Raw genomic sequence first — 27,338 nt, 5'->3', positions numbered from 1 at the left:
TGACCGGCACTGTGCTGGCAACTGGGGGCTGGAGGGAGATGGACCTGTGCTTCACAATATTTTATTTCTTACAAAAAGGGGAGAGCCTTGGAGCAAATGTGGAAAGATGTAAGTGTTTGCTTCGTAGTCATGTTTGAGTGATGTTTTGTTCTGTCTTCACTCTTTTTTTTTTTTTTTAAGATTTTATTTATTTATTTGACAGACAGAGATCACAAGTAGACAGAGAGGCAGACAGAGAGAGGAAGGAAGCAGGCTCCCTGCTGAGCAGAGAGCCCGATGCGGGACTCGATCCCAGGATCCTGGGATCATGACCTGAGCCGAAGGCAGCGGCTTAACCCACTGAGCCACCCAGGCGCCCCATCTTCACTCTTTGACATTGAAAGTAGATTGGTTGGTGCACACTGTGGTGTACAAGTGTTTTATCCCATTCAGTTGACACTGTTCAGTTGACATACGGTATAATTCTCAAGGTGGAATTATCTGAGAGATCGTGGCATTTTAAGTCTCCTTTGGGTCTTTGCAGGTGGGCATAGCACAGGCTCCACAAGGCACGCAGAGCCTTGGTGCTCCCGACATGGAGGATTTTGGTCTGGTGAAGCCACCACACTCGGCAGTTCCTGTTGCCACTAAGAGGAAGCGTGTCCTCTGGGAGAGCCAGGAGGAGTCACAGGACCTGGAGCTGACAGTGCCCTGGCAGGAAATCTTGGGGCAGCCCCCGGCCCTCGGAACGACCCAGGTAGGAAGCTTCGGAGCCCGGAATAGCCGGTGGAGGAGGGGCAAGGACAGCAGGCGGGCCCACGCTGTGCTCGCTGTGCTCGCTGTGCTCGCTGTGTCCCGTGGAGTCTGCTAAGCAGCTTGGCTACCCCAGGATGGGTCTTGATCTCTGAGGGGGTCAGGAGTTGTCCAGTCCCTAGAAGAGATACGCGGGCTTGGAAGCCACGTGACATAGTCACCGAGGAGGGCGGTTTCTGTTTTACCGCGTGCTCCTCCGTTGCGTTTCTTCTGTCCTTTTCCTGACCTGTCGCACCGTCTGTCCTAGGAAGAGTGGCTGGTCTGGCTCCGCTTCCACAAGAAGAAGTGGCAGCTGCAGGCCCGGCAGCGCCTGGCTCGCAGGAAGAGGCGGCGTCTGGAGGTGGCGGAGGGCGAACCTGTGCCCGGGGCCATCCGGGACAGGCCCGCCACTGGCTTGGGGAGCTTCTTGCGCAGGACCGCCCGCAGCATCTTGGACCTTCCGTGGCAGATCGTGCAGGTGTGGACGGCGATCAGTGGGCGTGGGGTGCCTCCAAGGGCAGCAGCGCAGCCAGTGGGAAGGTCCCGGGGCTCCTCCGATGGTCTGGCATGGAGGGAAAGGATGGGCCTTTGCTGGCGAGCGCTTCCTGTGACGAGGCGACACACGCTGCTCTACGCTCCCTGCCTTTCAGATCAGTGAAACCAGCCAGGCGGGCCTGTTCAAGCTGTGGGCGGTCATCGGCAGCGATTTGTACTGCATCAGGCTGAACATCCCCCGCGTGTTCTACGTCAACCAGCGGGTGGCGAAAGCCGAGGAGGGGCCTTCCTATCGCAAGGTACGGGGCCGCAGGAGTTGGTGGTCTGCTGCCCGCTCGGCCTCTCACGTGGTCTCCACCCCGATGGAGGGGCCCCATAATTCGCAGCTAGAAAGCCAGATGAGCTAGGTGACCATCAGCGAGGTGTGCTGGGGCCTCTGTCTCCCGAGCTCCTCTTGGGGTGCTGTAAGAATTGGAGCTGTGTCTGTGGACTGCTCCGTGAGCAGAGCTGCCGTACTGTCCTGGTGCGCCCTCCTCTTGTGTCTCACGTCCATGGCGCAGGGGGGGGACTAGGTGGACACTGATCTGGGGCTCTTCTGACAGAAACAGCTTTGCTGGGATAGACCTCACGTGCCGCATGAGTCACTCATTTAAAATGTACATTTCAGTGGCTTTCGTGTGTATCGGTCACGCAGCCTCTGCTACAGTCTGCCTTGAACGTTTTTATGACCCTCGGAAGACTCCCAGACCTGTAGCCGCGTCTCCCCTCCCTCTGCCCTCGGTAACCGCTGGTGGCCGTTCTGCCCCTGCGTCAGCTTGTTGCGGATGTTTCCTGTAAACGGCAGCCGCGTGACTTCGTTCCACCCAGAGCTCCTTTACGGAGGCTCCGTGCTCATCGCTCGATTGGGTGCCCACAAGCTGATGTGTAGTTGAGGAGATGAGATGTGTGTGTTTGACTGGGAACTAGATTGCAGAGGCTTCCTGGAGGAGGTGAGGCTCGGCTCTGAGGAGGAGTCAGCAGGGTGTGGACCCAGCTAGGGCAGCAGATAGCAGGTGATCGGAATTCCTGTCGCTTCCTTGGATGCGGTGGGCGTGGTGGCTTCGAAGGAGGACATCTTCCGGGGATCGTTTCCTGTTCGGTGCCGTCTCCTGCTCCCCTCTGCAGGGTTTCCCCACTCTGTGGCTCCCCCAGACCAGTGCTCTGACCAGGAGGAGGTGGTTCCTCTCAGATTAAACTCAGAAGACAGCAGGACGGTAAACCAGGCGCATCTGCCGCCCTTGCCGTCGGAGAGCTCCTCTGCGGCTCAGGAGCCCCGGGCTGCTGCTCGAAGTCACCGCCGAGCTTTCAGTTTTCCTCGCAAGGAGGTTGGGCTCTAGCGGGTTCACTCAGTGGCAGTGGCACTTTTCCAGTGATGCGTGTCGTGTTGGAACGGACATCACCACTTAGCTGCCTGCTGAGCTCATCGCCCTGTTGTCACCAGGTCAGCCGTGCTCTCCCGCGCTCCAATGTGGTCTACAACCTCTATGAGTACTCGGTGCCCGAGGACATGTACCAGGAGCACATCAACGAGATCAACACCGAGCTGTCGGCCCCAGACATTGAGGGCGTGTATGAGACTCAGGTGGCTGTCCTCCCGGCTCAGCTGAAGAAGGGTCCAGTGGGGTGGGGGGGGGGCAGACGCGTGTGGGATGCACAGGCTAGCAAGCACGACCGTGGGCCCCCTCCGAGACCGTGAACTGCAGCAGCGCGTCTGCTGAAGACACACGGCGGCCCTCACGCTGCCTGTCCCCCCCCGCCCCCCGCCCCTTCTAGGTCCCGTTACTGTTCCGGGCCCTGGTGCAGCTGGGCTGTGTGTGTGTGGTCAATAAACAGCTGGTGAGGCACCTGTCGGGCTGGGAGGCCGAAACCTTTGCTCTTGAGCACTTGGAGATGCGTTCTCTGGCCCAGTTCAGCTACCTGGAGCCAGGTATGACGCGTGCCGGCTGCCCCGGCCTGGCCCGGCCCCCAGCGCGCCTCGGGCTGACGGCCGCGTCCTCCCCGCAGGCAGCATCCGCCACCTGTACCTGTACCACCACGCGCAGGGCCACAAAGCCCTCTTCGGCTTGTTCGTGCCCTCCCAGCGCAGAGCGTCTGTGTTCGTGTTGGACACCGTAAGTTCCTGGCAAGGGGAGGTCAAGCCTTTGCCGCCCGTGCCTGTGGCGGAGGGGGCCCTGCCACCCACACCTGCTGAGAGGCCTCACGCGGCCTCGGTCGGTCTAGGTGCGAAGCAACCAGATGCCCAGCCTCGGCGCTCTGTACTCAGCCGAGCACAGCCTCATGGTGGAGAAAGTGGGTCCCGAGCTCCTGCCTCCCCCCAAACACACTTTCGAAGTTCGGGCTGAAACCGACATGAAGACCATCTGCAGGGCCATCCAGCGCTTCCTGCTGGCCTACAAGGTGAGCGCGGTCGGGTCTGTGTGTGCGCGCCCCTCCCCCAGCCTGGGACCCTCCCCCCAGGCGCTTTCTTCCCCAATGTCCAGGAGGAGCGCCGTGGACCCACACTCATCGCCGTTCAGTCCAACTGGGAGCTGAAGAGGCTGGCTGGTGAGGTTCCCGTCCTGGAGGAGTTCCCGCTGGTGCCTGTGCACGTGGCCGATAGGATCAGCTACGGCGTCCTGGACTGGCAGCGCCTTGGGGCCCGGCGTATGATCCGCCACTACCTCAACCTGGACACCTGTCTGTCGCAGGCCTTCGAGATGAGCAGGTGAGCGGAGCGCAGGCGCTTCCTCTGTGCTCCCGTGCTCTGGCCGCTCCCCGTTTGCTTGTCCACTTCCTGGGGCTGACCCCATGCCCCCCGTGCAGGTACTTCCACATCCCCATTGGTAATCTGCCCGAGGACATCTCCACCTTCGGCTCCGACCTCTTCTTTGCCCGCCACCTCCAGCGCCACAGCCACCTGCTCTGGCTGTCCCCTACGTCACGCCCTGACCTGGGTGGCAAGGAGGCCGACGACAATCGCCTCGTCATGGAGTTTGATGACCAGGCCAGCGTGGAGATCAACTGCCCAGGCTGCTACTCCACGGGTGGGTGCTTGAGGCCCACGGGGTCCCCGCGTGCTGGTGCTTCTGCCATTTCTTGCCATTCCGTGGTGGCGGGAACGCCGAGCGGTGGGTGCTTCACGCTTGGCTGTACCGGTGTGGGAACGGAGTCTGCGGGAGCTTCCATGGCTGTGGGACGAGTGAGGGTGGGCTCCACCATCTGCTCGGTGGCCGTCTTGCCGGCCGGCCCTGGCTGCCGCGGGGAGCAGTGCGTTGTCGGAGCCTGCGCTTGCTGCGGCCGGGCTGCCGCTCCAGAGCTGGGGTGCACAGGGGGCGGTTTCTCTGCGTGCAGTGTGCGTGGAGCTGGACCTGCAGAACCTGGCCGTCAACACCATCCTGCAGTCCCACCACATCAACGACATGGAAGGGGCCGACAGCGTGGGCATCAGTTTCGACGTGCTGCAGCAGGCCTCCCTGGAGGACATGATCACCGGCAATCAGGCCGCCAGCGCCCTGGCCAGCTACGACGAGACCGCGCTCTGCTCCAGCACCTTCAGGTACCCGGGAGCCTGCGGCCCTGAGAGCCTCGCCTTGACCGTTTTTGTCCCGTCCTCTCCCTAAGCAGAAGAGCTGAGTCTGGAATCCAGAAGAAACATGAGAAGCTCTTGTATCCTCTGCCCTTGTTTTGGAAACCTAAGAGCTAACACACTGTCACTGGGGCTTTTTTCCGCCGTGGGCGGCAGAGCCAGAACCCCACGTGGATCCCGGCTCTCTCCTCCGTTTGCTGGGCTTTGCTGCCCTCGGGGCACTGTGCTCTGGCCTCCCTCCTGGGCCGGGAAGCTTGCCGTAGGTGCTGAGTGCAGAGGGAGGCCTGAGGGTGAGAGGAGGGCCCGGCAGTGAGTTTGGACAGTGAGGAGGGAAGAGGCAAAGGTGACAGAATGGGGCAGGCTGGTGCTGGCGACCGTGGGGACATTTGTGCCTTCTTCCAGGATCCTGAAGAGCATGGTGGTGGGCTGGGTGAAGGAGATCACGCAGTACCGCAACGTCTACGCTGACAACCAGGTGATGCACTTCTACCGCTGGCTGCGGGCCCCGTCCTCACTGCTCCACGACCCGGCTCTGCACCGCACGCTCCACAGCATGATGAAGAAGCTCTTTCTTCAGTGAGTGTTGCCGGGCCCGCTCCCGGCCAGGCCGAGCCCTTCATCCCTCGAACCAGAGAGGCGCTCAGCCAGCACAGCTGCCATCTGGAGCTCATTTCTGGGCTGATAGGCCGGGGTGGTAAAGGTCCTGGGGCGCTTAGTGCCGTCACCCTCTGTGCGGCGTCCTTCCAAGCTGTGCTGTGCGTCATGGTCTGTCTGTCTCCTTCTGGCACAAGTCGTCATGCCTTGTGTGTGCTGTGCTGCACCTCTCGTTACCAGTGGACCTTGGAGACCCACGTGTATGTGTGTTATCCTAATGGGTGCTCAGGCTCAGGCTGCTAGAGATCACCAAGAAGAACGGTTTTGTACCCAAGGTCATGCGAATGAATCTGCAGAATGACCTTCAGCGAGCAGAACTGATGCAAGGTCGATAGACAGTATATGACTAGCCAGGAAGATGCTGATCTGGTGGCCGGTGACGGTTGTACAGCTGACCGTCCTCTGGCAGTGACGGGACGCGTGTCCCTAGCCCACTGACGCGGGAAGGTGCTATCGGGATATACTCGTCGCCTGCAATCCTCCTTATAAATGGTTCTGAACTTTCTTTTCAGGTCCTTTTCCAATTTCTCTATAGTTCTGTTGACTTTTTCCTCATCTCTAGGAGTTCTTTCTACATAAAAGTTAGCCATTTTTGTGTGATCTAAGTTCTATGTTTTCTCCTGTCTTTGATTATGTGTGGTTTTGTTCGTGGTGGGTTTTGCCCTGCAGAAATCTTCATTCACTTTTGCTTCTGAATTTCAAGCGTATTTAGGATAGCTTTTTAGTTCGGGAATCAGCGTGTTGCTCCTGGGGTCTTGTGGTTTCTCTGCAGCTGTGACCGGTGGTTCTAACCTTCGTCTGCAGGCTCATCGCTGAGTTCAAGCGCTTGGGGTCCTCCGTCGTCTACGCCAACTTCAACCGCATCATCCTCTGCACGAAGAAGCGGCGGGTTGAAGACGCCCTGGCCTACGTGGAGTACGTCACCAACAGGTGTCGGCAGCGCCGGAGTTCTCCCTCCCGTCCTTCTCTGAGACGTTTAGCTTCCGCTGAGGGACGTTCCTGTTGGGGCTCGTAGCATGGATCTGTTCGTAATGAATGTTTCCTACGGTTGCACAGCCTTAAGAAGCCTTTAATTTACTTTCTTTTTTGAAAGATATTTGTGCTAGTATAGAATTACAGGTGCATCTGTTTTGAAAGTTTTAAAAATTTCTCTATTTCTTTCTGGGTAATTTCCTTCATCGTGTCCTTAAACTCGCTCGTCATCTCCCGCAGGGTTTGGCCTGCCGCTGGTCCCATCCCGCGGCCTTCTCGTGGCGAAAGGCCCGGTGGGGTCCTACGCATTCCTAGGGCCTGTGCAGCACATTCTGTGTTTATTCTAGTCTGTGACTACATTGAGGTCAGGTTTAATAACCTTTTATGTGGTCTGTTCTGCCCACGGTCACACTTGTGTCCGCACTGATTTGTGTTTGCTGGGTAGGTTTTTCTCCCGATCCCATGTCGTGTTTCTCTGCTCCTTGGCAGAGCTGCTGACAGCGATTAGACGCCAGCCGCTGCGAATCCGTGCGGACGCCCTGTGTGTTGGGTGCTCTTGTGTTTCGTTCTTCTGTGAATACTCCAGAGCTTTGTTACTAGGAAACAAACCGAACCTTCCGGGCACTTCTGGAGATTTGGAGGCAGGGTCAGAGCCGTGTTTAGTCGAGCACTCGTTACTCCTCGTGGAGGCAGGACTGTTGCGAGCACAGCCCTGGGGCCTCGTGACTTGTGACTCTCGGACAGTGGTGCAGCACTCGGTCGCCCTCGCCCCAGCTTCGTGTTGTCTTGCACACACGTGCTACACGCTCTGCTCCGCGTGCTTGGGGCACGCCCGGGGAGGCCCCGGCGTCTTCCGCAGCTCTTGTGTCTCTGCTCCCCTCGAGCACCAGTTCCTGCCACTCCCTCCTGGTTGGTGCAGAAGCCTCATCAGCGGCGTGTTTGTGCTGTTCCCTAGAAGCCGTGAGGAGTCATACGGTCTGAATCCACCTTAAGTTCGTCGTTAGGTGGAGGATAAGCGCGTATGAAAATAAAAAGGAAACTGGAGAAAAAGAGAGAAACTATAGATTGCACTGAAGCACTTTCTGTTTTGCTTCTTTTTAGCATCCATTCCAAAGAGCTCTTCCATTCCCTGACAATTTCTTTCTCCCGGTCCTGGGAATTTCTTCTCTGGATGGATCCCTCCAACTACGGTGGAATCAAAGGCAGCGTTCCGTCTCGTATTCACTGCGGACAGGTAAGACCCGACCATCTTGGAGCACTGGGGATCCGAAATGACTCGGGTCCGTATTTATCCCTTTGCACACATTTGGTGATTGCGGGCGGAGGGCCTGGTGTGGTCCCAGACTGCATCTCGCAGCAGCACACAGCAGAGCACGCTGCTTCTGCGGGGCCTGGGGAGAAGGGAGGAGCAGGTGGGCAGGTGGAGAACACAGCCCAGCCGCGGGAAAGACTCAGATGAACACAAAGCAGGGTAGGGGCTGAGAGCAGCCGTGGGGCAGGGGCTGGTTCAGATGGGAAGGTTGTGGGGCTGTAAGGAGGGGACAGGCAAGCCGGGTTGGAAGAGCTAGGCCGGGGCTAGTGTCAGACGGCCGTGACACCAGGGCAGGCCTGGGGCGGCGCCCACAGGTGCAGCACAGAGCAGCTAGGACCAGGCCACTTGGGACCAAACACCGAGTTGGAGATTTGACTTTTAGTGACAGAACGATTCTGAGCGGGGACGTGTCGGCCTGACTTCCACGAGGGCCGCATGTTGTGGGCAGTGCTGTAGAAGGGCAGGACGCAGTCAGCGAGACAGACTCGGGTGTGTTTGGAAGATGGAGGGAATAGGCCAGTGGGATGGGCTTGGGCGGCACCCAGGCGTGTGAAGCCAGGTGTCTGTTGGCAGGTGGATGGGGAGGACAGCAAGTGCGGGTGAGGGGAGCCGTGCTTGGCCGGGTGTGTGGTGGGCATGAGGTCCGCCTGCCCTCAGGACTGAGCGTGGCTGGGGAAGCGCGGCCTGTGGCAGGAGGTGTGCGGAGACATCATACCTGGACTGACAGAAGGCAGCAGTGGTTGCTGCTCTAGGGATGTAGGGGCCGTCAGCCCGCACACGCTGGGGAGAAGGGCCCCCTCTAGAGGGGCATCCGGTCATGTAGGAGAGAGCTGCAGTAGCGCCGTGTGGACTGGGGTCTCCGGCCCAGGAGATCTGGGATTCACACAAGAGAACTAGCCACCCGAGGTCACCGCTTGTGATCTTCCTGCCCTGGGAAGGGGGAGTTGAAGAATCTTGAAGTGAATTATCTGGAGGAACAAAGTGAGAGTCCCCGTCACCCTGGGTGGCGTGCTTCTGCCCTAAGGGACCCCTCCTCAGAGCCGTCCTGCGGGAATCCTGTCAGGCCCAGGGACTCGGGGGACTGGGTGAGCCTCACGGGACAGAAGGGTCGGGAGAGCCAGGTGGGGAATGACCTGGCTTCCTGCTGCTGGGGCCAGGACACAGCTGGGGCTGGGGCTGTGTCACAGCAGGGGTCCCCAGAAGAGGACAGAGAGGAGGAGGAGGAGGAGGAGGAAGAGGAGGCCGAGGCGGAAGAGGAGGAGGGGGACGGTGCGCCGGAGCCTGACGTGGAGGACAAGCTGGAAAACAACTGGAACATCGTGCAGTTCCTGCCGCAGGCAGCCTCGTGCCAGAGCTACTTCCTCATGATCGTGTCAGGTGAGCCGCCCGCCCGCCGCGGCCCTGGTGTGCGTGGGGACCTGTGCCCTGGCGGCGTGGATGGTCAGCCGCGCCCCAGCCGCAGGGCTCCCGAGAGAGGCCCTGTTTGCCCCGCGGCCTCGGCCTCGCCGCTGTGCGTGCCCCGAGGTCTTCCCTTCCCCTCTGGAGCAGACACACCTTCTGGCGCCGTCCAGAAGGTGCGTGCATGCAGGGGTCTGGCTCTGGGTGTGTGGCAGGCGGTTCTCCAGCCTCCCCAGCCGAGTGCAGGTCCGCCAGGGCAGCCGGAGTTCACCGGGGCAGTGAGGGTCCGCCGCGACAGCAGCCTGACCCTCAAGGCCGCGCTCTCCACGCAGCGTACATCGTGGCGGTGTACCACAGCATGAAGGAGGAGCTGCGGCGCAGCGCCCCGGGAAGCACGCCCCTCAGACGCCGGGGGCCCAGCCAGCTGTCCCAGGACGCCCCGGCGGCCGGCGCCCTGCCTGGTGAGCACGCCCCGGCCGTGTCCCGGGGTCCTGGGGCCCCCCCACTCCTGCCCTCCACGCCCCATCACAACACGGGGGACACAGCCGCCTCCCTGCCCTCCTAGGAATGATCACCTTCTCTCAAGACTACGTGGCCAACGAGCTCACGCAGAGCTTCTTCAGCATCACTCAGAAGATTCAGAAGAAGGTCACGGGCTCGCGGAACTCCGCTGAGCTGTCCAGCTTGTTCCCGCAGCTCCCGGGCTCCCACCTGCTGCTCAACAACCCCGCGCTCGAGTTCGTCAAGTATGTGTGCAAGGTGAGGCTGCGACCCACACCTGTGGGGCTGGGGCCCAAGGGGTCCATGGGGCGGGGCAGGAGGGCAGCCTCATGCATGGGGGGGGGGTGGAGAGGCAACCTCGTGCACAGGTGGCTCTGAGAGCATGGGGTCGTCATGGTGTGCAGGGCTGGGTGGGGAGGTGGCTGGGGCGGGAGAACGGCCTCATGTGCGGGGTGGGGGGGGTCATCTGTGTGGGGACGGGTCGTCCATGTGCGCAGGGCGGGAGCGGGAGGGTGACTTCGTGGGTGGGTGGGGGGGGGCGTGTGCTCGTGTGCAGGGGAGGCATAGTTGCCCAAAGGACATACTCAGGTGACTCCATCATCACTTGCTGCCCCATCGGGGCAGCTGCTGTGGGAGGCATTGGGGGTGAGAAGGAGATAAGACAGGAGAGACCCCTATCCTCAAGGAGCCTGTGCGTCAGTGAGGGGTAGGTGGGCTCGGAGGAACGGGGCAGGGCCGGGGACCTGGGTGAGACCCCATTGACTTGCAGGGCCTGGCCAGGTGCACCCCAGGGAGAAGGTCCATGCAAAGGCCCTGGGGTAGTAGGATCTGGGGGTGCTGGTGAGAGGCACGTGTGGAGTGGTGAAATGGTTGTGCGTGATCTGGTGGCTGGTGGGAGCTGGAACATGCTGTGATGCGCGTGGCGGTGGGGGAGAGCTTGCTGGCAGCTCCATGCCTCTCTGGGAAAGGCAGGCCGAGCCTGCCATGGGATTGTATTACCAGATGGCTCCCTCGCAGGTGTCACCTCTGCCGGAGAGAGGCTTTGCTGCGGGATCAGGTTATCTTCCCGCAAACTGCCTTTCGGGGCCGGGCTCAGGTGACTGCTGCTGCCGCCGAAGGAGTAGCTCAGTATGCCGTCTGGCCACTGTCGTGGACTGCACAATTTTCAATATCTGGATAACTTCCCTACAGTGAGATCTCACCGTTGTTCACGTGTGGTGTGTGAGTTTTGGCAAAGACCCACAGTGCCACGTCTCCAGCACAGTCAGGATGCAGAACGTTTTACCATCCTGCGAACAGGGCACCCGTCTTGGCATGCACCGAACTGTCTGTTCATCTGTCCCGTGTCCCTGTGCTTCCTGACAGGCGCGCGCAGGTCACTCTGTGGGGTGTGGCTGTGGGAGCTCACAGAGTGCTGAAGCCACTGGGGGGGGGGGCGGTTAAAACAGGCACCGCGGGGGTCAGCCACGCCTGCCCTGCCCTTCCTGGAGCCGCCCGTCTGGCCCTGCATGGTCATGTCCCTTTCCGTCTGGCTTCTTTGACTTGGCGGAAGGGGTCCGTGCTCCTTCCCCGTTGCTGCCCGTTCCGGTGCTCTCTGTCCTGCTCTGCGACTGAGAGGCGTCCTGTCGTGCGGAAGAGCCGGGGTTGGTCTTGCAGTGGCTGAGTACATCTGTTTTATTGTTGGATTTTTTAAGACTGGAGTTGCTATAAACATTCATTTCTTTGTTCTTGAAAGGTTTTATTTGAGAGAGAGCTAGCTAGAGAGAGCACAAGCAGGGAGGAGAGGGAGGAGCAGTTTCCTTGCGAGCGGGGAGCTCCGCGTGGGACTCGATCCCAGGACCGCAGCCTGAGCCAGAGGCGGACGCTTCACCCAGGCGCCCCTGCTCTCTCATTCTCATACAGGTTTTTGTGTGAGCATACGTTTCATTTTATCAGAACTTAAATTTTATGGGGCAAAGATGGAGGAGAGGGGGATTGTCTGGGTCTTGTCCTAGTGCGGACTCCTAAAGCGGCGGGTCCGGTTTGCATTCCCGCCGGCGGCCTATGAGCAGAGGCCAGCTGCTCCACGTGCCTCCCAGCTCCCGGGCATTTTCAGAAGTTGAGCTTTGCGGATAGGTGTGTGGTGGTATCTCATTTTTAATTTGTATTTCCCCAGTACTAATGATGCTGAGTGTTTTTTCACATGCTGCTTTTTTGTCCATACATCTTTGGTGAAATGTCTAAATGTTTTGCCCATTATTAAAAAGGAGGTCTTTTTTTTTTGAGGTCATGTTTCTTATTTTTTTTTTTTTAAAGATTTTATTTATTTACTTGACAGAGAGAAATCACAAGTAGATGAAGAGGGCAGGCAGAGAGAGAGAGAGGGAAGCAGGCTCCCCGCTGAGCAGGGAGCCCGATGTGGGACTCGATCCCAGGACTCTGAGATCATGACCTGAGCCGAAGGCAGCGGCTTAACCCACTGAGCCACCCAGGCGCCCCATGTTTCTTATTTTTGAGGGTTTTTGTAAACAAAAGATTATTTGAGAGTGGGGTGGGGTGGATATGAGCAGGGGGTAGGGGGAGAGGGAGAAGCAGACTCCCCGCTGAGCAGGGAGCCTGACGCAGGACTTGATCCCAGGACCTTGGGACCATGACCTGAGCCAAAGGAGACGTTTAACTGACTGAGCCACACAGGTGCCCCCTTATTTTTTAGTTTTAAGAGTTCTTCATATATTTTTTTCCAAACGTTGGTTTACTTTTTCAGAATTCTCCTAACAGTATTTTTTCGGTGAGTGGATCTTAACTTTAATTCATCAAAATTTTTTTTTCTCGGGCTCCTAGGTAGCTCAGTGGGTTAAGCCTCTGCCTTCAGCTTAGGTCATGATCCCAGAGCCCTGGGATTAGTCCTGCATCAGCTTCCTGCCCAGTGGGAAGTCTGCTGCTCTGCCCCTCCCCTGGCTTGTGCGCTTTCTCTCTCTCCCTCTTGCTCCCTCTCTCTAAGTAGATAAATAAAATATTTGAAAAGAAATTTATTTTTCTTAGAGGGGTGGGGCAGAGAGAGGTGAAGAGAGAGAATCTTAAGCAGGGCCTGGAGCCGGACACGGGGCTGGACTTCACAACCCTGAGATCATGACCTGAGCCAAAATCAAGAGTCGGAAGGTTAACTGACTGAGCCACCACTAGACTTTTTTTAATAGGGTGAGCTCTTACTGTCCTGTATAAGAGTGGGAGGAGGGGTAGAGGGAGGGTCTTCAAGCAGAGCACAGAGCCCGATTTGGGCGGGTGGGAGGGAGCAGCCGGATCCCCCGAACCATGAGATCATGACTTGGGCCAAAAGCAACGGTCGGAGGCTTCACGGACTGAGCTACCTGGGAGCCCTTGAGTTAATTTGTATGCGGTGTGCATGTTTTAGACCGAGGTTGGTATTCCTGTGTCAGTGTGTCTAATGATCCCAGTACTACTGATCTGAAAAGACTGGCCTCTCTGCATCGGATAGTCTTGGTGTCTGTGTCAAAGCTTACGTGGCCGTGTACACGTACGGGTCTTCTGGATCCCCATCCACCTCACTGTTTTCTAACCCACGTCGTCTTGAATTATGTGACTTTATCAGTAAGTCTTGGAAACCGGACAGTGTGACTGCTTCAACTTTTTTTTTTTTTTTTCCAAATCGCTCTGGCTAGTCCATCTAGTTCCTTTGCTTTCCATATAATGTTTGAATCAGTATATCGGTTCCCTACCCAGAGGAAAAAAGTCCTTTTAGAATGTTGGTTGGAGTCCTTTTAATCTAGATAATTTTAGGGAGGATTAACATCTGAGTGCTTAGAGTCTTAGCTCGTGAACCCCTGTATCTTCCCGTTTCTCTGGGTCATGTTCCATTTCTCCAGCAGTGTGTGGGGTTTTTGGCATATAAATATCGCACACGTTCGCACCTAAGATTTTCAGGTCGTTTGGTGCTATTGTGATGGTGCTGACTCTTTTAAACTTCAGCTTCCGTTTCTTCAGTGCTACTGTGTAGACACACACAATATTTGTATACAGACCTATCTCCTGTATCACATCTTTTTTATGCATTCACTTATCAGGGGACACTTGGGCTGCTGCCGTAATGGGCGACTCTAAATAATGCCACAGTAAATGTAGTGACAATGCGGTAGTAAATGTGATGATGCCGTAGTAAATGTAGGGGTGCACAGATCTTTTTCAATTAGTGTTTCCTTTTATCTTTTTTTAGTGTTTTCTTTTCTTTTTTTAAAGCAAATACCCAGTAGCGGAAGTACTGAATCTTAGGGCAGCTCTATTTCTAACTCACTGAGGACCCTCCACACTGTTTCCACAGCGGCCGCACCAGCACGCACCCCACCAGCAGTGCACGAGGACTCCCTTTTCTCTGCCTCCTCCCCACACCTGCTGTTTCTTGTGTTTCTTATTTTAGCCGTTCTGACAGGCGGGAGACGGCCCTTCATTGTGGTTTCGCTTCGTGTTTCCCTGATCACGAGTGATGTTGCGTGTCTTCTTGTGTGTCTGTTGGCCGTCTAGATACGGCATTGATTTTTATTTTTTTTTAAGATTTTATTTATTTATTTGACAGACAGAGATCACAAGCAGGCACAGAGGCAGGCAGAGAGAGAGGGAGAAAGAAGCAGGCTCCCTGCCGAGCAGAGAGCCCCATGCGGGGCTTGATCCTAGGACCCTGAGATCACGACCGGAGCCGAAGGCAGTGTAGCTCAACCCACTGAGCCACCCAGGCGTCCCGACGCTAGTGTTTTTGAAGAGTGATGGCATGAGCAGCTGTAGGGTGTCCGTGCTTTGGGTGTGTGCTTATGGTCACTCCCAGGCTCAGTCATCCCCCCTCCTCTCAAGGGCACCGGCATCAAGACTACAGATAGGGGCGCCTGAGTGGCTCAGTGGGTTAAGCTTTGTCTTCTGCTCGGGTCATGATCCCTGGGATCGAGTCCTGCATTGGGCTCTCTGCTCAGTGGGGAGCCTGCTTCTCCTCATCTCTTTCTGTCTGTTTCTCTGCCAGCTTGTGATTTCTCTCTCTGTCAAATAAATAAATAAAATCTTTATTTAAAAAAAAACATTGCAGATAAATAAATGCAGACTCCCCATGCGACACAGGTGGCGGCAGCGGGGGAGCCCGGCGAGCGAGCGGGGGGAGCTCTCCCCGCATGGGGTTGGGGCCCCCATGGGTGTGTGGCGCTTGTCCTCAGCACCTCAGCTCCAGCCTCTGCAACAGAAAACTGAACGTATGGTTCAGAAGGACTCAGCAAGATCTCTTTCTAGCAAAGACCTATAAAATCTGGGTCATTAAAAAGTGCCTATGTAGATCAGCTATAGTTCAATAATAAACAAATGATAATAATGCTGATAAAAAATAGCTTACTGAAGGGGCGCCTGGGTGGCTCAGTGGGTTAAGCCGCTGCCTTCGGCTCGGGTCGTGATCTCGGGGTCCTGGGATCGAGTCCCGCATCCGGCTCTCTGCTCAGCAGGGAGCCTGCTTCCTCCTCTCTCTCTCTGCCTACTTGTAATCTCTCTCTGTCAAATAAATAAATAAAATCTTTAAAAAAAAAATAGCTTACTGAAGAAAAGGAAGCTATTTTTTTTAAAGATTTTATTTAGTTATTTGACAGAGAGAGATCACAAGTAGGCAGAGAGGCAGGCAGAGAGAGAGGAAGGGAAGCAGGCTCCCCGCTGAGAGCCCGATGCGGGGCTCGATCCCAGGACCCTGAGATCATGACCCGAGCCGAAGTCAGAGGCTTTAACTCACTGAGCCACCCAGGCGCCCCGACGGCACTGATTTTTAAATATTGATCCAGCCTTGCGTTCCTGAGATCCGGAGTTACCACAGAGAGCACGCCTGACCAGTAAGTCCCTCTTGGTCAGGATGAGCTCTCCTCTGTGGATAAGTGCGTTCGGTTTATTGGTGTTCTATTGGAGATTTTGAGTGCACGTGAAGGCTGTTGGTCTGCTGTTTTCTTTACTGTCTTTGGTTTCAGGGTGCTCCCTCATAAAATGAGTTTAAATGTGTTTTCCCTTTTATGTTTCCCAGAAGATGCTAGTAGAATATTCTTGCCTAGATGTTTGGGAATTCACTAGTGAAATCTCTTTTCATTTTTTTTCTCTTTAATTCAATCCAATTTTTTCATCCGAACTTTATAATCTGTAGGTTTTTTTAGCCTAACAGGTTATGGATCCTCACTGTGCGCACTTGCAAATTTACCTCCTTGCCGTGGTCTACTTGTCTCGCTGGAGAGGGTGGTGGGCTTCAAGTTTGACTGTAACTCGTTCTCTCAAAAATGTCTTCCAAGCGGTTTTTGGTTCTGTGGTGTGGGAGAGGTCTCCAGAGATGTCGGTCCTGCCCTTTCCTCTCCTATCGGGATAGGGCTTTACACGCTTCCTCCGTGGTCTGCAGGCTTCCCGGCGTCAGCTGCACGGGTTCTAGTGGGAGACTGCAGAGGCTTCTCTAGGCGGGCGTGGGAGCCCCCCCAGCAGCGGGGCTTGAAATCCCCCACTCTGCGAGTGAGACCGTGAAGTCTCGTCGGTTTCGGACGACAGTCCGTGAGGAGGAAGGAGTCAGGAGGAGGACGGGAGGGCACATCGGTGTGCCCCAGAGTCCCCTGCAGCTGACAGAAACCGTGAGCCTTGGGATTGGGGCAGGGCCTCTGCACACAGGGCCCCACACCGAGGATCCAGTGGTGTGGCTGCCGCAACTCCCCTCCTCTGACGCTCCCCGCGGGAAAAAGGAGGGGCAGGGGGGTGCCGAGAAATGGCAGCTCCAAGAGTCCCCCGCACGCTTTCCCAGTCCTGACAGCCGGGAGGCCCGGGGGCCATCCCTGACTCGGGCTCCTTCTCTGAAGGTGCTGTCTCTGGACACGAACATCACAAACCAGGTGAACAAGCTGAACCGAGACCTGCTTCGTCTCGTGGACGTGGGCGAGTTCTCGGAGGAGGCCCAGTTCCGAGACCCCTGCCGCTCCTACATGCTCCCCGAGGTCATCTGCCGCAGCTGTAACTTCTGCCGGGACCTGGACCTGTGCAAGGAGTCCTCCTCCTCTCAGGTGCGCAGCGGCCGCGCCCTTGCCGTCGGTCAGGACGGGAGATGCTCTGGGCCCCCCCACAAGCGCCCGTGTGAGTTCTGATGTAAAAGGCCCTCGCTGCCACGGACCAGAACAGTGTCCTTGTAAACACACCTGGCGGTGGCGGTGCTCTGGGCCCACAGCGCCCCTGCGTGTACCACGTGATCCCTCCCCGGCCCTGGGGAAGGCTGAGCAGAAGGCTGCACAGAGAAGTGACCTGGCCCTCTCCTCCTCTGCCTAGGACGGGGCTGTACTGCCGCAGTGGCTCTGCTCCAACTGTCAGGTTGCCTACGACACCTCCGTCATCGAGATGGCTCTGGTGGAAGCTCTGCAGAAGAAGCTGATGGCCTTCACTCTGCAGGACCTGGTGAGCAGTGGGCCTGGCCCTAGGATGGCCCTTCTCCAGGCAGAGGCCTTCTGGATAAGCTGTTTGCACCCAGGAGAAGCTACTGCTGTGCACACTTCTCAAATCACAACCTGGTCCTCCGAGGTGACCACCCTGTGGTTCAGGCAGCGACCTTTTGACTTCTTATACGTCTCTGGGGTTCCTACAGGGCCAGGGCTGGCCCCACGGACCTTTCATTGTAGCAAGAGGGGAGAGACAGTAAGCAAGATGAGAGTGTGTAAGTCACGGGGAGTGTAAGGAGAATGGACGGGGAAGAGAAACAAACAGGGAAGTTTTCAGTGTTGGATGGAGGGATATTCCCGCTGACCGGGGACGTCTGAGCAGCGATCTGAGGGGGCGTCCTGGAATGCGGAGACCCGAGGACGGAGCAGGGGTGAGGAGCCCCCAGGATGCAGAGTCAAGGGTGCAGTGCTCACACTGAGGGGGTTAGGAAGCAGCTGTCACATCTGGATAAATACTCTCTCTCAAAGTCTCACATTTTATGCATGGTTGAGCTGAAGGCCAGGGCTGTGGAGGGCGGGGAGGTCCTGTCCAGTGAATGTGCCGAACGAGTGGCCACGGCTGGCGGTGACCGGCCTGGGCCGGGGACCTCCTCACCAGGGCTGCTCCTGTTGCAGATCTGCTTGAAGTGCCGGGGGGTGAAGGAGGCCAACATGCCTGTGTTCTGCAGCTGCGCGGGGGCCTTCGCTCTCACCATCCGCACCAAGGTGGGGCTCCCACGGCCAGCCGACCCTGCTGCCTTTCCCATCTGCCCGCACCCGCTTCTCCGCTGACGCGCCCGGGCCTGCTCTGCGGCCAGGTCTCACTGTGACTGCTCGTTTCTGCAGGTCTTCATGGAGCAGATTGGAATCTTCCAGAACATTGCCCAGCACTATGGCATGTCATACCTCATGGAGACCCTGGAGTGGTTGCTACAGAAGAACCCTCAGCTGGGCCAGTAGCGACTCGAGCCGTGTCCCCATTCTGGCCCTGACCTCCCAAGCTTGTGACCACGTCCAGGACGGAGCACCAAGGAACACCAGCCGCAGGGAGCTTTGGGGAGCAGGTCACGGGGCCCAGGGAGGCCTGAACCAACCGGAGCAGGAAGCGTCACCACCTCTGGGTTCCTTGGGCCCCCGCTGTGGTCAGGGCATCCCACTCTGGGCTTGAGCAGTGTTTGCAGGCCGGGGCCCTAGGACTGTGTCTTGCTGACTGAGCAGCCTCCCGGCTGTCCGGTCTCCCTTGCTGCCCAGGGTGGTCTCCTGTCTGGGCAGAGTCCCTGCGGGTCGCCTGGTGGGAGTTTGCGGCCCCGGATTTTGATTGCTTGTTACTGCAGAGAACATGCCCGATAGCTCAATGCCAGCAGGATTTGGGCCGTTTCCCGGGAATCCCGGTGCCGAACCCTGTGGGGACCTGGGCGTCTTTCACACAATGAGTTCCTGGAGACTTCCTGGTCACAGTAGGGTCTACAGGGGCCAGGGCTCATGTGACAACAGACCCCTTGTGTGCAGCAACGAGACTGGAATCTGCGCTGTGAGGAGTGTCCCACAGTGGCAGGGAGCCTGAGGGCCCAGGGGAGGGGCGGTGCACACCATCTGTCAGACTTCCGCGCTTTAGGGCCCGGGTTTGGGGAAATCATTTCTTCATGCGTAAGATTTTAGGTTTTTCCCTTCAGCTCTGAGGGGTCCACGTCTTGGGAGAGTTGGAGAAAGCAGCCGCAGCAGTGTTGTTGGGGTTGCGTGGTCCTGCTCTGCCGTCACCCTGGTGCCTGCCTGACCTCCCCAGGCCAAGCGGAGCATGCCAGCCCTGGGCCTGCTGCCCTGACCTGCCTGCGGCAGAGCGGCTAGGTCAGGGCTGTGGCCTCCTCAATGCTGGACGCTTGCCGCCAGCGTGTTCGGAGCGGAGTGAGGCCGCAGATGTGGGCCATGACGTGCGGCGCTCTGTACGGGTGGGGCTGGGCGAGGGAGAGCCCCAGGCCGTGGGGCCTACCTTCCGGTGACCTCGGGAAGACCGCTGGGCCGCTGCTCCCGCTCTTCCGTCGGTGGCCCGGAGGACCGTCCCCACACTTGGCTTCTGACTAAATGAGACTGGGAGCAGAAAAGGAACGGCCGAGTCAGGGAGGGGACAGGCAGGCTCGCTGAATTGTATGCGCAGACCCCAAATGGGCAGCCTCGGGGGAGCTCTGGGCCACTGTGGGCTGGAGCCCGGCTTAAATTCATCCTTTTTGTCAAACTTCTCAGTATTACACTGTGAACTTCATTTCATTCTTTGAGTTTTACATTTCTTGAAATTTTTATGGGTACACGTGCAAGGTGTCTCCATCTGTACAGGGACCAGGGACGGGAGGAGCAGCGGACATCGGTCCAGCCGAGTGCGTTGGCCCCTGGGTACTGCGCTTTGGGTGTGTCTAGGCCCCGCGGCCACGAGAAACCCGACACTGGCTGGAAGGTGGACAGAGCCTGCACCAGCCCCCAGATGGAGACTAAATCAAATTAGGGCTGGGTGGGTGGGGGAGGGGCTAACGAGGCTTCCTGGAAGCAGAGCCAGAGGGGCCCCAGCGCGGGGTGGGGGCGGGGCGGAGGGCCTGCACACTGCCCCCCGGCTTGTCCCTGCAGCAGGGCGGCTACTGCAGAGGCCAGCTTGGGGCCTGGGGCATTTGGGGCGGCTGAGGGCCCCAGGGTGACTCTCCTGCTTGAGAATGAGCAACCTGAACCCCTGGCCGTGGTCCTTGAGCTGCAGTCCAGCCCCAACTCGAAAAGCCAGTTTCTGCAAAACTAGAGCTGGATGTCAGTAAGCCAGGATGCTGCTGGCACTGGGGACTGGGCTCCTACCCTGAGGATTAGAAGGGTCCAGACAGGGGGCTAGGTGGGGGCTTCTCAGGTGTGTGTGACTGCTGGCCCAGGTGGGAGGGCTGGCTCTGGCCACCTGCCAGTGTCACTTGGACTTGGGGACTTGGGGGCCTGGGCGGGGTCTGAGCTCTCACTGGACCTTGGGAGCGATGGGATCCCAGCCGAGGTGATCTGTGGGAAGTGTGCCCATGCTGCCTCAGACCTGTTTGCCGTCCTCGTTGCTAGGGAAACCGCTGTCCAGCCAAGTTCTGGCAGCCCCTCAAGGGGGGGGCCTGGCCAGACAGGCACCAGGCAGAGTCGCTGAATGTAATGACCGCTGTGGCATGTCCGGGTGTGCTAACCAATTATCTGCAAGCCACATCCGCTGCTGCCGGCCTGTGCGTCCCCTCAACCTGGCCCTGCCTTGTCCGTCCCCCTCGAAGCATTCATTCCTGCCCTTCCCGCGGCCCTGTTGTAAGCAGGGCCTGGGGCGCTTGCACAGGTATTTGGAGCAAGAACCAGTGTTTTCCTTAGTGGGACTCTCATCACCTACTCCCGGACTCCCCTCCACCTCCAGAGTCCCCATCCTGTCCCCTATTTTGAGGTCTGGGTCTGGGGTGACACACCCACCCTCAGAAAGCTGGTAGGCAAGCTGACTGCCGGGTGGGTGCTGGGTGCAGTTGGGTTCCCTCTGCCCACGGCACCCCGCCACGGTCGGATGTCACCGTGACCTGGCTGGGTGTGGGGACAGACGCGTCCATGCACTCTGCACCCAGGCTGGTTAGAGGGAAGTCAGGACCAAGGGCGCCCACGTCTCCCACACGCAAGGACCCTCTCCTAAGGGTTTCTCTTCAGGGCCTCAAGATACTTTTCCTGAAAAACAAGGCCCAAGGGTCTGCTCACAGGTTTATTGGATTCTGGATGTGTGGTTTCTTGGCTACGAAGCAAGCAAAGGGTCTGGGCGGGGCGGGCTGAGAAGCCTGGGAGGGAGGTCAGCTGGGGACAAAGAGGCAATTTGACCCATTCCACCCCGGCCCTGGGGAATTCAGGGGGCCAGGCACATGGTGTTGGCCCACTGCCCCACTGCACAGGGGTCTTGTGGTTCCCAGTCACAGTGTCGAGGTGTGAGGGCAGGGCCCCCAGGCACAGCGTGCAGGTCTCCGTGGGCTGCCGGGGGAGCAGGGCCTGGGTCTCTTGGGACCACAGGCTTCAGGGCCCTGCCAGGCAGAGCCTTCGACACAGCATCATGGAAGGTATGTGGTGGGCTCAGAGCTGGGCCAGACCTCGGGGGTCTGAGAGTGTGGAGTCCTGCTGAGAAGGTCCGGAGGTGCACAGCTCTGGTCCCGCCGTCTGCTGGGGAGGGTCCGCCATCTGCTTGGATGGGGCGGAGGTGGGGCAAAGCCATGGGGACGGGGCAGCCAGAGCTTGGCCGGCCTGGCCGGGGTCTGCAGAGCAGGGGTGGGGTGGGGGAGGGGCCTGGCCCAACACAAGCGCCAGAGTCACAGGCCAGCTATCAGGGAAGCGTCTCGGTGTGCACACCTTGTCGAATTTCTTATGGCTGTACACCTTGTTCTTGTTCATAAACGTCAGCAAGATCCAGTCACACAGGAAGGAGCCCTGGGCCGAGACCCACATGTGAGGGCCCAAGAGACACCCCCCTCCACCCCGCCCCCACGCCCCCACATACCCAGCATGCATTTCCTTACCACCCCGATGGAGGTCAGTGCTGTGGCCAGATTAATGATGGTGGGAATCAGGCTGAACTTCCCTGCCTTGGGAGGGGAGGCTGCCTTAGATGATTGTGGGGTCTGGGGCAAGTGGGGCTCAAGGGTGGGTGGGGGAGATGGGGCTGTGCCAGCTCAGTCCTGGGGCCTGCCTGAGTCCCTAGTAGGCAGGGCGGGCTGGTTCACCTGTCCATGCACGATGACATCAATACGGATCCCATAGGCCTTGATGAGTGTGCGGGTGGCGCTGCCGTTTTCCTTGTAGTATTTGGCGAACCTGGGAAAGCATGACCCTGAGGAGCACGGTGGTGGGTGCTCACCCATCGCCCAACACGGGACGCTCCAAGACTCCACCAGCCCCGGAGGCCCTGAACCTTCAAGCACCTGCCCTGTCATCTCGGAGCAGCCAGGGCAGATGAGGAACCAGGCATCCCAAGACCAAGGTACCTGAAGTTGTAGCCAGAAGAGGCTGGGACATGTTTGGGGTCAAGCCTCCGGAAGGAGTACTTGGGGTTGCACTTTGACGCTGACAGGTCCAGGTCGCAGTCCCAGTTGATAATGACCCCAATGACGCCACCCTGCCCAGAAGTGGACCCAGAGATGGGTGTCAGGGAGGGTACAGAGAGGACCCTTGAGGGCCATGGGGTCCTGCCCTGAGACTGCATATGGGGTGCTCATCTTGGGGCACCTGGGGCAGCTCAGGGCTGAGAGCTGGGGTGCTTGGGTGGGCCCCACTGCTGAAGCATGAGGGGACAGCAGTGGCCAGCTATGTGACCAGGAGTCAATAATTTAGCAGGAGCCATGCATGCCCAGATGGGTTGGCTGATCACGTTTCTCCTTCATCTGTCTGAACAGGGCCAGGGCTGGCCAAGACGGCAAAGGGAGTGGGCAGACCCTTCATCGGCAATAGGGGTCCGCATCTGGAAGGAGAGCTGGCCCCCCACTGTGCCTCGGCTGCCCCCTCACCGTGTGAGCCAGCTCCGTGAAGTTCTCCCCTGCCCGTTCCACAATGAAGCCCAGCTTGAAGATGGGACAGTAGAGATCCGAGACCTCATCGAACGTGCAGCGCTTCAGGTAGCCGTCCTTCCTGTGCTCTATGTTGCCCCTGCAGACAGGGCCCAGCAACGGGAGGTGCCCTGCACCCACAAACCCCGCGCTCCCGGGAGGCAGCGCCCGTCCTCAGCCCATTGTCACAATACCCTCGCGGCTCTTACTTGGAGAACTGGAATTTAGGGTAGTGGATGCTGTTCTTGATGAGGATGGTGAAATTTGGGGCCATCTTGCCGAGAAACTGGCTGAGGAGGCACAGACTGGATGTGTTTAGTCTCCCACCCCAGTCCCCCACCCAGCACACCACGGCTCTGCTCAGTGAGGAGAGAAAGGAGTGGAACAGAGTAGTGCTGGGCTGTCAGCTGGGGCTCGGGCAGGAGGGGTCACCAGGTGCACACCTGACAGAGGCCCCGTCTTCCACCGGGCACCAGCCGGACACCTCGCAGGTTTTGGCTGAGCCTTGGTAGTAGGGTACGCAGCGCCCAGTCCGCAGGCCTGCGGGCAGATATGTGCTCAGGGTACAAGGGGCGCCAACCCATCCCACCGCTGTCCGGCGTGCACTGACCGTTTCCCAGCATGTCCAGCTGCCCGGGCACGCAGTCCACGTCCGAGTCACAGGTGGCGTTGCTGACCCTCATACTCTAGGGAGGAGACAGCTTGGTGAGGATCCCCACAGCTTCTGGGGCAGGCACAGCCGGCTCCCCTCCGTCAGCCCCAGCTCTGCCCTCCACCCGGCCTCACCTCTGGGCAGGTTCCGAGGGTCTGGGAGGGTGTGACCTCAATCCTGGTGATGATGCTGAACACGCTGCCTCCCTGGGCTCAGAAAGAGGGGATGGTCGGCCGAGGTGTGCGACGCAGGCACCCCTCGCTCCTTCCGGGGGGGCGCGCGGGGCGGGCAGACGCACCTCGGGGGGCTTCACGTACTCCTCCACGTCCCACACTTTGTGTTCGGAGAAGGTGATGCCCTTGACCTTGGTGATGACGGAGCTCTCGGGGCCCGTCTCGCTGTCCTGGTAGCTCTTCTGCACGATGAACACGTACCTGCAGGACGGGCACCGCTGCTCTGGAGGCGACCCGGGACCCTCCCCCGCCGCTCCCCGCGGCTTTGGGCCCCGGCGCCCCCGCGCCCCCGGCCCAGCCGCACCCACCACACGAAGTAGAGCAGGATGAGCAGCTGCACCGCGCGGTACACGATGCCCAGGCGCCGGTTCTTCACCACGATCACCTTGGGCGTCTCGTAGTCCCAGAACGCGGACCAGCAGCCGCGGGCCAGGCGCCGGGCCGCGTCCGCCCCCGCGGGGGGCTTGGGCTGGGCGGCCTCCATGTCCCGCAGCTCCGCCAGGGGCGCGGCGCGGCGCGCACCCTGCGGGCTAGGGGCGCGGGCAGGGGAGCCCCGCGGCACCGCCCCGGGGCGTGGCCTGTGGCGCCCCGCCCTGCCCCTCCCCGCCCCACCCCACCCCGACCGAGCCCGGGCTCGGAGCGCGCTGGGGCGCACCTGGCAGGTGCCGGCAGGTGGGCCCGGAGTAGGCAGAGCCCAGCCGGCAGCCTGCACCCCACCGCGCTCGGCGAGGGCCCGAGGACGCACCGAGGCCCGCACGTCCCTGGGGAGGACGCAGAGCCCTCGGGGGACTCGGTGGAGATGCGGCGGAGGAGGCGGCTCGGCCCCGGCGTCTCCTCGAGTCTCCGGCCGCGTGTCACGCCGGCGCGCGCCCAACCTGAAGGGCCGTCCGTGTTTGATACAGTTTCCCAGCTTGGTCGAGATGCAGGTGACTGACACCGCGGTGTGCAGGGTGGGAGTTCAAGGTGTAGGAGGAGGTGATTTCCGAAGGCATTCCTGGATCCCCCCCACCACCGGGTCCCCGCTGCTCAGCAAGTGTTCACCTTCCCTGCCGGCAGGGTTGGGCCCTTGCTTTGCCCCTTTGCAGGATCTAGGATGCGCTAGGAGCCGTTCAGCTCCAGCCCCCTCCTCGGGTCCAGACCCCAGTCCTCACCTGTGCGCTTTGGCTGCCGGCCTGCTTTTATCCACTTCCAATTCATTTCTGTTATCTTTGCAAACCAAAGTTGTCTTTTTCTTGAAACGTTTTAACCTTCACCCCATTTCATAATTTGGGAGCAAATCCCAGATATCATAGTCACAAAATGATAAATTTTTTACACTTTATTTAAGTGAAGTTCACTTAGCATCTAATTAACCATTTTTTTAAAAGATTTTACTTGTTTATTTGACAGACAGAGGTCACAAGTAGGCAGAGAGGCAGGCAGAGAGAGAGAGGAGGAAGCAGGCTCCCTGCTGAGCACAGAGCCCGATGTGGGGCTCGATCCCAGGACTCTGGGATCATGACCTGAGCTAAAGGCAAAGGCTTCAACCCACTGAGCCACCTAGGCGCCCCCTAATTAACCATTTCAATTAACTGTGCAACCACTGTTCCTACCGTGGAAACATTGTTACCATGCCCAACTAAACTCCCTGTTTTCCTCCTCCCTGTGGATTTGTCTCTTTAGGAGATTTCCTATAGTGGAATCATACAATATTGTCCACATTGTGTCTACTTTCTTTCCCAGGGCACGTCTCCAAGGTCCATCCAGGTGGTCGCACGTACCAGTGCTTAACTCCTCTTTATGGGAGAATAATATTCCAGCGAGGGATTGTCCCACAATTTATCTGCTCCTCCTTTCAGAGACGTTTGGGTGTTTCACTGTTTGGCCCTTGTAACTCGTGCTGTTATGAACATTTGTGTCCAAGTACGAGTTTGAACAGCTATTTTAAATTCTTTGGGTGTATAGGGTTTCCGGGTCACACGGTACTCCTGTGTTTTACTTTGTGAGGAATCCCTGTACTGTTTTCCGAGCAGCTGCACCACCTTTGTGGGAGTCAGCGTGTATGAGGGTTCTAGTCTCTGCACATCCTCGGGGACATTTGCTAGTTTCAGCTCATTTACTCGTCATTCTAGTGGGGAAATGGTATAACTTGTTCAGGTAAACGTCTATTTAATTTTGTGCTGACTTTAGAATTAGTTTGCCTTTTTGTTGCTGGTTTGTAATAATTCTCTATATATTGTGAACACCAGGCCCTTGTCAGATACACGATTTGCAAGTTTTTCCCCCATTGCAGGTGATCTTTTCACTGTCTTGGTAATGTTCTTTGATGCACAGAAGTCTTTAATTTCAATGAAATTTTTTTTTCTTTTGTTACTAAATCCAAATGTATCTACAGCTTCACCACAATCCCTACTGGAGTCCCAGGTGCAGAAAAGGATGAGTTGATCCTAAAATTCTTATGGCAGTGCAAGGGACCCAGAGCTGCTGAAATAATCTTGATGAAGAAGAGCAGGGAGGTTGGGTGATGGGCACTGGGGAGAGAATGTGCTACAGTGAGTGCTGTGAAGGGTGTAAGCCTGGCGGTTCACAGACCTGTACCCCTGGGGCTAATAATACATTATATGTTAATAAAAAATAAAAAATTAAAATAAAATAAAAATAAAACAAGCATAAATAAAAAAGAAGAGCAGATTGGAGGACTCGTACTCTCCACGGTCAAACCTTACCACAAAGCTATAGTAATGAAGACAAGTCCCTGTAGGACCCAGCAATGCCATTCTCCCTTATTGAGTTAAGGCTAGAAATGCAGATTTATGGAATTGGGCCAAGAACCAGGAAGTAAAACATAAATATGTAAAATAGAACAAATAATTAATTTTTGACAAGTACCAAAATAATTTAATGGGAAGGAGTAGTCTTTCAATAACTGGTCCTGGGAAACTGGGCATCCACATGCAAAAGAATGAAGTTAGACCCTGTATCTCACATCATACATGGAAACTAACTCAAAATGCATCAAGGACCTATATGTAAAAAACAAAACCTTGGGACGTCTGGGTGGCTCAGTCTGTGAAGTGCCTGTCTTCAGCTCAGGTCATGATCCAGGGGTCCTGGGATCCTCCTTGCTCAGCCGGGAGGCTTCTCCCCTGCCTGCTCTGCCTGCCACTTCCCCTGCCTGTGCATGCCGCTTTCTCTCTCCCTGGCAAAGAAATAAATGAAATCTTAAAAAAACAAACAAACCCAAAATCTTAAAATTCTTAGAAGAAAACATGGGAATAAATATTTGTGGCCTTGGATTTGGCAATGGATTCATATAAATTACAACTAAGTTAAAAGCAAAAAAGGAAAAAGATAACTGGACTTCACCAACATTAAAAACTTCTGTGCTCCAAAGGACGCCATCGAGAAAGTGAAAAGATACCCACAGAATGGGAGAAAACATTTACAAATCACACATGTGATAAGGATTTGTATCTTTAAAAAAATCACAATTTATAACAAGATGACAAATAACGATTTTAAAAATGAGCAAAGTATCCAGATAGAGATTTTTCCAAAGAAGAGACACAAACGGCCAGCAAGTAGGTGGAGAAACTCAGTATCATCAGTCAGAGGGAAGCTATCACTTCACCCCACCAGGTAAGACAGGACAAATGTTGGCAAGAACGTGGGAAAATCCCATCTTTCTTACAGTTTGTGGGACTGTCAAAATGTAGCAGCCAATTTGGAAAACCATGTGGGCTGTGCAGCAAAGGGTTTAAACTTAGACT

At 57.3% G+C, this 27,338-nt stretch overlaps 2 protein-coding genes across 6 annotated transcripts in view; one reads left to right on the top strand and one right to left on the bottom strand.

The window, feature by feature from the left end:
• POLE (DNA polymerase epsilon, catalytic subunit) overlaps positions 1-19,411 on the top strand; it is a 47,107-nt gene extending 27,696 nt beyond the window's left edge. The window contains exons 30-49 of one of the 4 annotated variants that reach the window (XM_045087680.1): positions 524-736; positions 1,040-1,249; positions 1,422-1,565; positions 2,747-2,887; positions 3,079-3,232; positions 3,310-3,416; positions 3,526-3,702; positions 3,786-4,009; positions 4,108-4,328; positions 4,636-4,840; positions 5,273-5,446; positions 6,329-6,439; positions 7,598-7,730; positions 8,966-9,185; positions 9,539-9,667; positions 9,772-9,965; positions 16,544-16,744; positions 17,004-17,129; positions 17,786-17,875; positions 17,996-19,411. In XM_045087680.1, coding sequence (XP_044943615.1) covers positions 524-736; positions 1,040-1,249; positions 1,422-1,565; positions 2,747-2,887; positions 3,079-3,232; positions 3,310-3,416; positions 3,526-3,702; positions 3,786-4,009; positions 4,108-4,328; positions 4,636-4,840; positions 5,273-5,446; positions 6,329-6,439; positions 7,598-7,730; positions 8,966-9,185; positions 9,539-9,667; positions 9,772-9,965; positions 16,544-16,744; positions 17,004-17,129; positions 17,786-17,875; positions 17,996-18,109 — 3,288 coding nt within the window. In that variant the 3' untranslated portion in view covers positions 18,110-19,411. Of the gene's footprint in view, positions 1-523; positions 737-1,039; positions 1,250-1,421; positions 1,566-2,746; positions 2,888-3,078; positions 3,233-3,309; positions 3,417-3,525; positions 3,703-3,785; positions 4,010-4,107; positions 4,329-4,635; positions 4,841-5,272; positions 5,447-6,328; positions 6,455-7,597; positions 7,731-8,965; positions 9,186-9,538; positions 9,668-9,771; positions 9,966-16,543; positions 16,745-17,003; positions 17,130-17,785; positions 17,876-17,995 lie in introns of all 4 variants that reach the window. The other 3 variants (XM_045087682.1, XM_045087681.1, XM_045087679.1) reach the window with 3 other exon arrangements.
• A 1,457-nt stretch (positions 19,412-20,868) lies between these two features.
• P2RX2 (purinergic receptor P2X 2) lies at positions 20,869-24,110 on the bottom strand. Of its 2 annotated transcripts, XM_004779593.3 has the most exons (11): positions 23,898-24,110; positions 23,655-23,790; positions 23,491-23,562; positions 23,315-23,390; positions 23,148-23,244; positions 22,914-22,994; positions 22,666-22,804; positions 22,147-22,277; positions 21,886-21,976; positions 21,682-21,747; positions 20,869-21,592 (listed from the first exon to the last, which is right to left on the bottom strand). In XM_004779593.3, exons 1-11 carry the CDS (start codon positions 24,071-24,073, stop codon positions 21,242-21,244), a joined length of 1,416 nt encoding a protein of 471 aa, XP_004779650.2. In that variant the 5' UTR covers positions 24,074-24,110; the 3' UTR covers positions 20,869-21,241. The 2 variants fall into 2 exon arrangements, with proteins under 2 accessions (XP_004779650.2, XP_044943658.1); XM_045087723.1 differs by lacking the exons at positions 23,315-23,390; positions 23,491-23,562 and having other exon boundaries at positions 23,966-24,110.
• Positions 24,111-27,338: the final 3,228 nt, after the last annotated feature.

Source organism: Mustela putorius, unplaced genomic scaffold (genome assembly GCF_011764305.1).
Source record: "Mustela putorius furo isolate JIRA1106 unplaced genomic scaffold, ASM1176430v1.1 tig00001433_pilon_pilon_pilon, whole genome shotgun sequence".
Taxonomy (NCBI): Eukaryota; Metazoa; Chordata; class Mammalia; order Carnivora; family Mustelidae; genus Mustela; species Mustela putorius.
The sequence above is the reverse complement of the archived record's forward strand: the minus strand, read 5'-3'. Positions and strand labels throughout refer to the sequence as shown.